The 13,471-nt window shown below is 45.6% G+C and overlaps 1 protein-coding gene across 2 annotated transcripts; it reads left to right on the plus strand.

Annotated features, from left to right (window-relative positions):
• The first annotated feature begins 161 nt into the window (after window positions 1-161).
• LOC111952934 (synemin) lies at window positions 162-9,457 on the plus strand. 2 transcript variants are annotated; one of them, XM_023971961.2, is made up of 5 exons: window positions 162-1,095; window positions 3,236-3,360; window positions 5,224-5,265; window positions 5,403-5,458; window positions 6,235-9,457. In XM_023971961.2, the coding sequence occupies exons 1-5, from the start codon at window positions 304-306 to the stop codon at window positions 8,325-8,327; spliced, it is 3,108 nt and encodes a 1,035-aa protein (XP_023827729.1). In that variant the 5' UTR covers window positions 162-303; the 3' UTR covers window positions 8,328-9,457. The 2 variants fall into 2 exon arrangements, with proteins under 2 accessions (XP_023827729.1, XP_023827730.1); XM_023971962.2 differs by lacking the exon at window positions 5,224-5,265.
• Window positions 9,458-13,471: the final 4,014 nt, after the last annotated feature.

Here is a 13,471-nt window from a genome sequence, read left to right on the forward strand (position 1 = left end):
AGTCAACTGTCTCTGTTGGAACGGGTGTACGGTTGCATTGTAAATTTCTCTCCACTTGGTAGAGCTATAACCCACCATAGGAAAAGCAAAGAAGAATTTCAACCCACTAACATCTGCCAGGATAACGGGACGCTGGAAGCCATGATTAAGCCTCCGCCCACCTTCTGCACTTAACAAGTCAAGCCCTCATGCTGAGTTGCATCAGAGCTCTGCTCCCAGACGCACTCGCAAATAAGACCAGAAGAACATTTTCTCCGTACTGAAATATAAAGAAGCGAAGGAGTAACATTTGTAAATGACAAGATGTTACAATTCAGGAGAAGCGTTGAATCCGAAAAACATCAATTACAGGAGCTCAACAACAGACTGGGCCAGTACCTGTCAAGAACAATGCAGTTGGAGCATGACAATGCAATCCTCATAACTGAAATAAACAAGAAAAGACAAGAGAAGACAGTGGAACGGGACAACCAATGTATGGCCGAAATGCGGGACCTGAGGAGAATGGCAGGGCAACTATCTTTTGAAAAGTCCCGAGCCGAGACTGAACGAGAGAAGCTTTGGCAAGAGTTTCAGATGTTACAGTTGATGTGTTGTGAGGAGCAGGTGGTATGCAAAGACATAGGTGGAGAGATGAAAGGTTGTGAGAAGCAGCTTCATAAAGCTCAACAGACCAATGGGGAACTTGAAGAACGTCTGTTCCAGCTTGAGAACGAGTACAAATTCATTGAGGATGCACACAGACAAGAAATGACCAAGCTCCGGAGCCAGATGCATTCACGACCTATTGTTACCCAAACGTACCATGGTCCTCCAGCGGTCTCGATGGAAGAGATGCAACATTATGCCCTCAGCCAGTCCGAAGGATGGACGGACTCCTTAGAGATGTATCGAAGGAAGGTCGAAGATATGGAGGAATCGATCAAAGCGGACCAGACGAGGCTGGATGATCTCCAAAGGGAAAAGATGCAGTATGCCTCAGAGTTTGACAAATTACGTAAAGAGGCTGAAAAGCAAGGTCAGATTCAAATACACCTGGAGGAACAGCTCATATACATGCAGGAGAACTTCCACGGGGACATCACCCAGTATCAGGTCAGCTAATAGGGTTTGCATCCCATGTTTAGACACCATTCAGTGTCTGTCTTCTGACAGTATATATACAAAAGTCATAACAATGACAAACAAAATGGTGTTATTTTTGGTTCTGTTCATGGATCATGAAATGCATGCATTTCTACAACATGATTGGTGCTGCGCACTTTCCATTAGAGATGACTGCCTCCTCCTCTAGGTGCCACACCCACTATTTTAGGAGAAAGAGCAGTATTGTTACTCCATAGTAAATTCAATTGCTGCAGTTTCAAACATCGTTTTTTTAGTTCGTTTTTTTTGTTATTTCTCATGATCATATTTTATACTATGATGCATAATTATTATGATGAGTGAGATGGATCTTTTACCTCCTTATAATAAATTATACTGCTATGAAATTTCATTATAGGACTGAATTTATTGATCAGATATTTCTTCAATGATAATGTTCACAGTATGCTTCAAAGTTATGTTTAAACGACACAACATGTGCATATATTTGTGCATGTACTTCAATCACATTGGCGCACAGGAATTAAAAATGGAGCAAAGGTTACTGCAGGAACTGAGAAATTGATACATGAGCCACACCTCCTTGTGAAGTATCACTTTCCTACTTGGAGGGGCCTTGTACTACTTTGCGATTCTAAATGAGCACGACTACTCCATATAAACTATCAACCAGCACCTGTTCCCTGACAGGCTTGTTGGGACCACAGTGAGGAGTGACATTTGGTTGTATCACACCCACTGCCTACCATCCATCCACTGGGATCAGCCTCTTATAGATGATATCAACACTTGGTCGATGGTTTTGAAGCCAATAAATCTTGAAAATAATCTCAGCAGCTTTGATTTATAGGCCTGTGCCATTAAAATGGCAACCCCAGGGTGGTGGAAGGTCCATAACTTCCCTCATAACTACAGAGAAAAATGCATTCTGCACCAGTTCAGTGTTTCAGGCCAGACTAAAAGGATTGAATGGCCAAACATATTACAGCTGTTAACTGTACCAGCCACTTAAACCAATTAGCTGTCACAGAGACTAATCCTCAGTGTCCTACTAACGATGGAGCCCTACCAAGCAGATCAAGCATTTTACTCCCATGCACATTTCCAAAATAATTTCAAGGTACATCATGCATAATGTTGTCATAAACTGTTAAGTGATGTCTAATTGTTCAAAATAATCTTCAAATTCCTGGAAATGCGTTTGAAATTGAACCTGCCACTCATTCAGTGGGATGCATATGTCAGGGATCATCAACTAGATTCAGCCGGGGACCGTTTTTTTTGTTGAGTGGTCAGGGGGCCGGAACATAATTACGAATAATTTGTAGACTGCAAATTGACCGCAAGAAGCCCAAACAGATATAATATTTGACTAAAACATAATAATTTTAAACCTTGCTTATATTTGTATAAGATGACGTCTCTTTATTATGCATGTAAATACTTGAGAAAAGAATCCCAAAATTAAAATCACTTAACCCTAACCCACTTATTTTTAGCTCAGAAAACCAAATAAAACCACCCACGGGCCAAATTTCGCCTGCGGGCTGCCAGTTGGGGAGCCCTGCCATATGTGAACATCAGACTAGACTTAAAGGGACAGTTGTTTACCTAGCTGTTTAGTCTGATGCGTTTGAGGGATCACCCATGATTCAGCCAGTCCATCCTGCTTATCCTTTAAATGAGAGGTGACTAGGAAAGGTGTCTCAAGGGCCTTTAGAACAGGTGCACAACACAAACAGCAGTGCCACATTCACCTGTACACACTCAATACCATTGGATCGGTTACCTACTGAGGGAGAAACGAAGAGGGTTAGATGGTGAACCAAAATACCTTATTGAAACGGACACAATGAATGATCATATGGGTACATTAGAGGGACACATCTGGACAGTAAATTGTGGCCTGAAAGATGGGTTTATATTCGTATTCAGGGTACCACCTCTCATCTGAATTCCCTACATCTGATATTGCAATATGTAATGAGCAATGTAATAAATATATTGATTTGTAATCCATATAGACCGACCCTATAATTATAGTCTCATAACAGTATTTGAGAAAAATGTATGACAGGATAGAAGACAATGCACATGCTCACAATTACATCCCATTGTCTCTTTGCAGGTGATTATTGATCAGTTGGAGCGGGAGCGGATAATGTTGGCCAACACCATGGCAGAAAAGGTCAGAGACCACCAGCAGCTACTGCAGGTCAAGATGGATCTGGGCATGGAGGTGGCTTACTACAGGTAGGTCTTCTTCTGTACTGCTAGTCCTTTCTGAGTTCTATAGAGGCCACTATAGAGACTTTTAGCAGAGATTGCTGTTATGCAACCAACTGTAGTTACCAAGACATAGTACTGACAACCTTACTTTCCACATGATCCAAGCACAGTTAAAAATGTCATGTTACATTATTCTGCCTCATGGGTTAGAGCTTGTGTAGTGCTCCTTTTTACTATAGTATCTTTGGAAATCAGTGGAGGTGGCTGAAAATGCTGATTCTGAGGAAATGCTGAGAGAATTGTGGTGTAGTGCTTTTGTAAATACAGTCAGTTTATTATTGCAGCTTAAAAGTACCATAGAATTACAAAGCAGCCTTTACAGTATAGTAATACATCGGTTTTGCCTGTCGAACCAGAAATTTGATTTGATTTGATTCTGTCATGTTAGGCCCAACACTGACCCTTCAATGCTGCAGTGTTGTTGGACTTGAAATGTATTTATAGTGATTTCACCCTTCACTGTAGCTGCAAAGCAACTGCTCTGCTGCCCTCCCATTTGGCAGGGGCATTTAGCATTCCTCCAGAGAGCCTTCTCTAATATTAACTCCTAATGTTATCCACAGTGTGATATCTGTAGGGATATTTTGCTCATTTGTAAACAGCCAAGACCTAAACAGTTTGGTCTTAGGTGAACAGGAAATATTTACTATTTATATCTCTGTTTAAAAAAAAGTATTAAAGTGATTTGTCTTGTTGAGCCCTGATATGACAATGGCAGACTAATACCATGTCACTACAATTCACATTGGATCACTTCAAGAACACTTCAATATTATCATAACAGAGGCAAGTTTAGTCCCACAACACTAGTGCAATCCATGCACATGGTTATATCAAGCAATGGCATTTAAGATTAAATAGCCATGTCAATACTCACTTGCTTCACACTTGTTATCCTGCTTTATTTTATTTATTTTAAATTTAACCTTTATTTAACTAGTTAAGTCAGTTAAGAACAACTTCTTATTTACAATGACTGCCTATACCGGCCAAACTCGGACGACGCTGGGCCAATTGTGCTCCTCACTATGGGACTCCCAATCACGGCCAGATGTGATACAGCCTGGAATCGAACCAGGGTGTCTGTAGTGACGCCTCAAGCACTGAGATGCAGTGCCTTAGCCCTTTACCATGTTTGCTATCCATGTCTTTACCATGCTTCGCCTCGTGGCTATGACTACATCACAGCCATGATAAAAATGTAATGGTAAAACACATGGCTTCTCATGTATTATTGCTTAATTCAGAAATCTAATACAAACACTAGTCTCTTTTTGGTCTCTTCCGGGGTCTCTCTTTGTGTCATCTGGTCTGTGGCCTATATAAAGGATATTATTTACATAATATTCCCTGGTCTCCCTAGGCTCTTTATGGAGCTCTCTTGTAAGCCTACTTAGGCTGGTACATCTGCATTTTGTTTAAAATATTTGGAAAAAATGTCTTCCTTGAAGAGTTAGCGGGAAAGCTGGTCTGTCTCTTAGTGTGCGTGCCTGTGTACACATTAGAATCCATAGTAGAGAGCAGACAGCAGCACATTGTAGCTGTTATTTTTAGGTCAGCCTTTCGGGAGACACACCGGGGACTTTCACAGGGGTTATAGCAAAGTCTCATAAGGTAGCTTTTGTTTTCCAACTCTTATTTTGTGGAGCCATTACTTTGCCGAGGTAGGTGAGCTGTTCAACTTTACTGGTACAGTATGTTTGTTGTTAGATGTCTTTTGTTCTGTTGTGGTAAAGTGTTCTTGTTGACCTCTGTTCTTTTCTGTATATGGCCAGATCCATGGGTTGTGTTCATCGTTTGGTAGCCTACCTCTGTGTTTTATTTAAGGTTTGAGATGGCAGGGCAGAAAGATCAGCATCCTCCTGTGAGGTGATTGTATTTGTGTGAAAACAAACCGTTGCTTAATTTTGAAGAAGCAATATTGCCTTAAGAATACAAATCAAATAATTCCATTGCCATGTATGTACCCTTGGTTTTAATGCCATTTTGTTTTTGTTTCTCTATAGGGCACTTATTGAAGGAGAGCATCAGCAACATCTGCAGTCAAGAGGAAGAGTCATAGGTATTGTACATAACTTTCAAATAAGTCATACTTTAGGCCGGGACGTTTGTGTTACTATATACATTTGAGAGTAAATTTACTTTAGACATTTTTTCTATGGCTTACATCCTTTTGGTAGCATTTATTTGTTTTACTCAATTCTACAAACTTACTGTATATACGGGTACTTTCCTAAGTAAAGGAAACATCAACATAAAGTGTCTTAATAGGACTTTGGTCAACACGACCCAGAACAGTGTTCAATTGGGTTGATATCTGGTGACTGAGACGGCCATGGCATATGGTTTATATAGTTTTCATGCTCATCAAACCATTCAGTGACCACTTGTGCCCTGTGGATGGGGGGAATTGCCATCCTATAGGGGCATAGCTATGGTAGCCAAAATAATGGCCTGCCCTGCAGTTTTTAAACATGACCCTAAGCATGATAGGATGTTAATTGCTTAATTAACTGAGGAACCACATCTGTGTGGAAGCATTTGCTTTCAATATACTTTGTATTCCTCATATTTCCATGATTTTGTCAGTTACCTGTATATACACTGAGTGTACACAATATTATGGACACCTTCTCTTTCCATGACATAGACTGACCAGCTGAATCCGGGGAAAAGCTATGATCCCTTATTGATGTCACAGTTCTGAGGGCAAAAGGGGGGGGTGCAACATCATATTAGCAAGGTGTCCATAATGTTTTATACACTCAGTGTATATGCAGTGATAGACATTTCCCAATTTATAACAACATTCATTTGGTGCTTCACTCTCCACCTCAGATATTAAGATGATGCCTCCACAACAGTACAAACCAAGAGTTTTCACATCAACTAGACAGGATGTAAGGAAACATCTGGATGTGAAATACATGGAGCCAACCTCAAGCTTGAGAAGATCACCTGTTCCATTTCAATATGGTCGCACCAGTCCTTCCAGGGTCATTCCTATCTCAGTCAAAGGCAGCAGCTACAACAGGAATCAGAGTCCTACCGCCAGAAGGGACATGGTCTTATTCACTAAATCCCAGTCTGCATCCTCAAGCTCTTCCTCCACTACCGTTAAACCTGTGGCCCAGAGTACGGACAAGAAAAATATAGATGCTCAGAAGAAAGTAGTGGAGGAGAGGAGTGTGAGAATCAAAGAGGTGTCACAACACTCAGCTAAGGATTCTCTTGACCATTCTCGAGGCACAGCAAACACGTCCAGTCCCATTGCCTCAACCACTGCTGACCCCAAATCAGTAAGAATAGTGTCACCACCAATGATGAGTCTTAGCAGAAACACAGAGGAGGACAGCAAAAAGAAAGCAGAGAGGCAAGTTGAAAGAGAGGTGAGAGGAGATGCATTTGGTCTTCAGAATATCAAGATGCATGCCAAAGATGGCAGCATTACAGCAACCACGACAAGTGATACGATGGTCCTAGACTCTGTGTCTATGGAGGAACTCATTGAGAAGGTCATGAAACCTGCTGGTTTGGATCGAAAGGTCTGCAGCTCATCTCCAGACTCCAAGATCACTTACCATGTGGAGAAAACGGAGAAGGAGGACGGGTCAACAAAGACACAGATTATCCTGGAGTCCAAGGTGCAGGAGGAGCTGGATATGTCAGAGGACTCTGCACTGGAGGAACTTCTCAGCAAGGGAGTGAAACACGTGTCACTGGAGGATATCAAGGGCACTTCAACAGGACACATGATTCAGAATCTGCTCAGCCTTGGGCTGCATGGAGGAGAGGACATGGGAAACAAGACTGTCAATGTGGAGATCATCGAGGAACCAGTGGAGGGTTACAGTGACGAGGAGTACGAGTTTGAGGAGAAGTACACACCCAAGTTCTCCCAGCCCTCTTCAATGTTCTTTCAGATTGAAGAACTAGAGAATGACCCTCACGGCACCAAATACCATGAGAGTGGTGCTGAAGTAATGAAAACCTCCATGACAGCAGCAAACTATGGTAGTAATGGTGGATCTGTGAAGGTCCAGGAAGACTTCAGAGATAGTGAATCTCCATACTACAGCCACAACCAAGAGTCTCAAGAGTATTTAGTCTCCACACCTGATGGAAATCTGTCAGAGCCTGAGGAGGGTGGTGGTATAGCATCATATGGACATGGTGAACGACCCTCCAGTGGTGGACGAATGGTGGACGACTTTTCAGATGAAAGGTACTACCAGGAGGGGGAAGTCTCAAAGAACAGAATTTTTGTAGAGGAAAGCGATAGTTACAGACCTGCATCGGACAGCCAGTACATGAAAGATGACCACTCCTTGGCCCAAAAGAGTTACTCAGAGTGCATCATTGAAGAGGAGACCATTCGTGTCTCCCCCACAGTGCAGGAGTCAATGCTTGGATACCTGAGAGAGGAAACTTTACACCCCAAAGAGCAGCTGAGGGGAGCCCTAGAGCAGCTCCAAGGAACAGTGTCAGTGAGCCTGAAAGAAGAGTTGGCTCTCCTCACAAGAGGCGGCAGTGATAGTCCTCAGATCATATCTGTGGACATAAAAAAAGTACACCAGTCCTCTGACAACGGAACCATGACTATTGTGGCAGAGCTCAAGAGCTCAACAACTCTAGAGGACTCTGGGCAGCTGGGGGAGCAGGGGGATGATGTATCTGAGGAGCAGATCATGGCGGCTCTACGCTCCTCCAACCTTGGAGCAGAGGGAGGATACACCTTGGACACAAAGGAGATGTGCTGGGTGACTAGCAGTGAGGGACAGGGAGGCGAGTCCTCAACTGATGTCACTGAGAAGCCATTCACCTTCCAGATGGATGTGAATAACGGGCAAGGACAGGATCCCCCACTGAAGGTCACTCATAAGAAAAGAGTTGCCACAGTCTATCTTGAATCTAATGAAGATGAGTTCTGATTCAAATTAGATATTTTTATTATACTACTCCCCATATTAAGTCACACACCAGTCAATCAGTTGTAACGAACTGTAAGGTGATGTTATTCGATGTGATTCATGAATTGCTATGCCTACAATTGTGATAAGAGTACAAATTATAGCCACTGCATATATATATAAAAAAGTTTTAATAGCATTTGTTACCCATTTTCAAATGTCTCTCTGCTTCTTTTTAAGAATATGTTATATTCATTTCCTGCTATATTTTTGTACTAACCTGTACCACAGAATAGGGATGTCTTTTTGCCTGAGATACTATAAACAAATATGGAACAATGCTAATATATCCTCTATTGTTATGGTTAATGTTGCAGTCTTAAAACATGTTCAACATGTAGAGTATGTATCTAGAAAAAAAACATTATACCTATTGTTTCCTGTAATGCCATGTTATTTTTAACCACATTTAAAGCTAGTGGTTTGTTACTGAGGGAGTTCTTGTGGTTAATAAGGGAAATACTCCAATACAATGCTAAGGATGGCTATATTTGAATATGTTTATGATAGGGCACAAAAGTATGTGTATCATGTCTTGTCAAATGAAATCTACTCACTATTAATAATTTGAATTGGAAGGGAAAAAATCTAAAAATCAAATGCAATTCTAAATCAGATGGGGTGTAATCGAGTGATTCTGAACACCACTTAGAAAAACCACTAAACGTTTTCTACATGTTTGACATTACTATTAAGTTTCAAAACTTACAATATTGTACCCTCAAAAGGGTTTTATAGTTTATCCTTCCGGTTCCCTCACCATGATCTTTTAACCTGTAAATGGCTATAGAGGGAGCAAGAAGAAATCCAACCATCTTGAATTCCAAAGAGAGGTGTTTTTCTCTGCTTGTAGAGGCACTGGTAGCAAGACAGACAGACTGTAAACAAGGTGGAGTGAACTTAAGGAAAGGAGAGACAGACAACTAGAGAGAATCTGGAGATAAGCATATGGTTAATGTCTGAGATAAGACCTGTACATTTACACTGAACAAAAATATAAACGCAACATGCAACAATTTCAAAGATTTTACTGAGTTACAGTTCATATAAGGAAATGAGTCAATTTAAATAAATCTATGGATTTCACATGACTGGGAATACAGATATGCATCTGTTGGTCACATATACCTTAAAAAAAGGTAGGGGCGTGGATCAGAAAACCAGTCAGTATCTGGTGTGACCACCATTTGCCTCAATCAGTGCGACACATGTTCTGTATGTTGTCCCACTCCTCTTCAATGGCTGTGCGAAGTTGCTGGATATTGGCAGGAACTGGAACACGCTGTCGTACATTTACATTTACATTTAAGTCATTTAGCAGACGCTCTTATCCAGAGCGACTTACAAGTTGGTGCATTCACCTTATGATATCCAGTGGAACAACCACTTTAAAGGGAAAGCGAGATTGGGGACACCAGTGGTGAGAGCACGTGGTGCGGAGACAGATTCTCGCACGCCACCTGGTAGGAGCGACCTGTCAGGTAGGACGCAATCCAAGCGTGGCCGCGCCGGAGATGGCCCAACTCGGAGAGGGTGAGAGGAGGATCTGATGGTTCACAGTATCAAAGGCAGCCGATAGGTCTAGAAGGATGAGAGCAGAGAGAGAGAATTAGCTTTAGCAGTGCGGAGCGCCTCCGTGACACAGAGAAGAGCAGTCTCAGTTGAATGACTAGTCTTGAAACCTGACTGATTTGGATCAAGAAGGTCATTCTGAGAGAGATAGCAGGAGAGCTGGCCAAGGACGGCACGTTCAGAGTTTTGGAGAGAAAAGAAAGAAGGGATACTGGTCTGTAGTTGTTGACATCGGAGGGATCGAGTGTAGGTTTTTTCAGAAGGGGTGCAACTCTCGCTCTTTGAAGGCGGAAGGGACGTAGCCAGCGGTCAAGGATGAGTTGATGAGCGAGGTGAGGTAAGGGAGAAGGTCTCCGGAAATGGTCTGGAGAAAGAGAGGAGGGGATAGGGTCAAGCGGGCAGGTTGTTGGGCGGCCGGCCGTCACAAGACGCGAGATTTCATCTGGAGAGAGAGGGGAGAAAGAGGTCAAAGCACAGGGTAGGGCAGTGTGAGCAGAACCAGCGGTGTTGTTTGACTTAGCAAACGAGGATCGGATGTCGTCGACCTTACTTTCAAAATGGTTGACGAAGTCATCTGTAACGGTCCTGACCTGTTTTATGTTGTTTTTGTATGTGTTTATGGTCAGGGCGTGTGTTTTGGGGTGGGCAGTCTATGTTATCTGTTTCTATGTTGGTTTTGGTTGCCTGGTATGGCTCTTAATTAGAGGCAGGTGTTTTGCGTTCTCCTCTAATTAAGAGTCATATTTAGGTAGGGTGTTCTCACTGTTTGTTTGTGGGTGATTGTCTTCCGTATCTGTGTTATGTCTTGCACCATACGGGACTGTTCGGTTGTTCGTTTCGTTTCGATGTGTCTGTTTCCTGTCCAGTAAGTGTTACGTTTAGTTATGTAAGTTTATGTTCAGGTTTCGTCTACGTCGTTTTCTTGTTTTGTTATTTTGGAAGTGTTTTGTTTTTTCGTGTTGCCATCGTCGTGTTAAATAAAAGATGGCTTATTTCCCTAATGCTGCATTTTGGTCTGATGATCCTTCTCTCCTCTCCTCGTCCGAGGATGAGGAGAAGCGACAGCCCTTACAGAATCACCCACAACCTAGGACCAAGCGGCAAGGGAATGCTCAACAGAGCAACAAGGACTTCTGGACGTGGGGGGATCCTGGACGAGTAGAGGACCCTGGCTCAGCCAGGGGAATTCGCCGTCCCAAGGCGGAGTTGGAAGCAGCGAAGGCTGAGAGGCGCTGGTATGAGGAGGCAGCGCGGCGACGCGGTTGGGAGCCGTGAGTCAGACCCAAACATTTCTTGGGGGGGGCACACGAGGAGTGTGGCAAAGCCGGGTAGGATACCTGAGCCAACTCCCCGTGCTTACCGTGGAGGTAGAAGGCGTCGTACTGTAAGACACCGTGTTATGCGGTAAAGCGCACGGTGTCCCAGTACGCGTGCTTAGCCCAGTGCGGGCTATTCCACCTTGCCGCACTGGGAGGGCTAGGTTGGGCATCGAGCCGAGTGCCATGAAGCCGGCCAACGTATCTGGTCTCCAGTACGTCTCCTCGGGCCGGCGTACATGGCACCAGCCTTACAGGTGTGTCCCCGGTTCGCCTGCATAGCCCAGTGCGGGCTATTCCCCTCGCCGCACTGGCAGGGCTACGGGGACCATTCAACCTGGTAAGGTTGGGGAGGCTCGGTGCTCAAGAGCACGGTGTCTCCTTCACGTCCCGGTATACCCGGTGCCACCATGTACCAGTCCTCCGGTGGCAGCCCCCGTACCAGGCTGTCTCTCCGGGTTCTCTCTCCAGCTGTTTCCTCCTCTCCAGCGCAGCCAGTGCCTATACCACGCACCAGGCTGTCTCTCCGTCTCCTTCCTACAGGTGTGCCCGTCGCCAGCGCGCTGACTGCCCGTCGCCCAGCGGCGCCCTGAACTGCCCGTCTGCCCAGCGGCGTCTGAACTGCCCGTCTGCCCTACGCCGTCTGAACTGTCCGTCTGCCATGAGCCTACAAAGCCGCCCGTCTGCCATGAGCCTGACAAAGCCGCCCGTCTGCCATGAGCCTACAGAGCCGTCCGCCAGACAGGAGCCGCTAGAGCCGTCCGCCAGACAGGAGCCGCTAGAGCCTTCCGCCAGACGGATCAGCCAGAGCCTTCCGCCAGACCGATCAGCCAGAGCCTTCAGCGAGCCATGACCGTCCAGAGCCGTCCAGCCAGGACCTGCCAGAGCCGTCCAGCCAGGACCTGCCAGAGCCGTCCTGCCATGACCCCAGAGCCGTCTCGCATGACCAGCCAGAGCCGTCTGCCATGACCTGCCAGAGCCGTCCAGCCAGGACCTGCCAGAGCCCGTCCAGCCAGGACCTGCCAGAGCCGTCCAGCCAGGACCTGCCAGAGCGTCCAGCCAGGACGCCTGCAGAGCCGTCCAGCCAGGACCTGCCAGAGCCGTCCAGCCAGGACCTGCCAGAGCCGTCCAGCCAGGACCTGCAAGCCGTCAGCCAGGGACCTGCCAGAGCCGTCCAGCCGGGACCTGCCAGAGTCCCTCAGCCGGGACTGCCAGATCCCTGCAGCCGGGACCTGCCCTTTTTCCCGGTGCTGCCCCTTGTCCCGGTGCTGCCTTGTCCCGGTGCTTGCCCTTGTCCCGGTGCTGCCCCTTGTCCGGTGCTGCCCCTTGCCCGGTGCTGCCCTTGTCCGTCGCCCTTGTCCCGGTGCTGCCTTCCCGGTGTGCCTTGTTCGGTGCTGCCCTTGTCCGGTGCTGCCCCTTGTTCTGGTGCTGTCCCTTATCGGTGCTGCCCCTTGTCCCGGTGCTGCCCTTCTCCCGGTGCTGCCCTTTACCCGGTGTTGGCTGTTCATTTAGGGGATGTTAGTTTGAGGGTGGTCATTGGGAGGGGAGAGACTGAAGCGGGGAGTGACTATGGTGGTGTGGGGACAGCGTCCAGAGCCTGAGCCACCACCGTGGTCAACTGCCCACCCAGACCTCCCCTGGACTTTGTGCTGGTGCGCCCGGCGTTCGCACCTTGAGGGGGGTTCTGTAACGGTCCTGACCTGTTTTATGTTGTTTTTGTATGTGTTTATGGTCAGGGCGTGTGTTTTGGGTGGCAGTCTATGTTACTCTGTTTCTATGTTGGTTTTGGGTTGCCTGGTATGGCTCTTAATTAGAGGCAGGTGTTTTGCGTTCTCCTCTAATTAAGAGTCATATTTAGGTAGGGTGTTCTCACTGTTTGTTTGTGGTGATTGTCTTCCGTATCTGTGTTATGTCTTGCACCATACGGGACTGTTCGGTTGTTCGTTTCGTTTCGATGTAGTCTGTTTCCTGTCCGTAAGTGTTACGTTTAGTTATGTAAGTTTATGTTCAGGTTTCGTCTACGTCGTTTTCTTGTTTTGTATTTTTGAAAGTGTTTTGTTTTTTCGTGTTGCCATCGTCGTGTTAAATAAAAGATGGCTTATTTCCCTAATGCTGCATTTTGGTCTGATGATCCTTCTCTCCTCTCCTCGTCCGAGGATGAGGAGAGACGCCCTTACACATCCGCAGAGAGGAGGAGGGGGGGGGGGGGGGGGAGGA

The sequence above is a fragment of the Salvelinus sp. IW2-2015 genome, linkage group LG26 (genome assembly GCF_002910315.2).
Source record: "Salvelinus sp. IW2-2015 linkage group LG26, ASM291031v2, whole genome shotgun sequence".
Lineage (NCBI taxonomy): Eukaryota > Metazoa > Chordata > Actinopteri > Salmoniformes > Salmonidae > Salvelinus > Salvelinus sp. IW2-2015.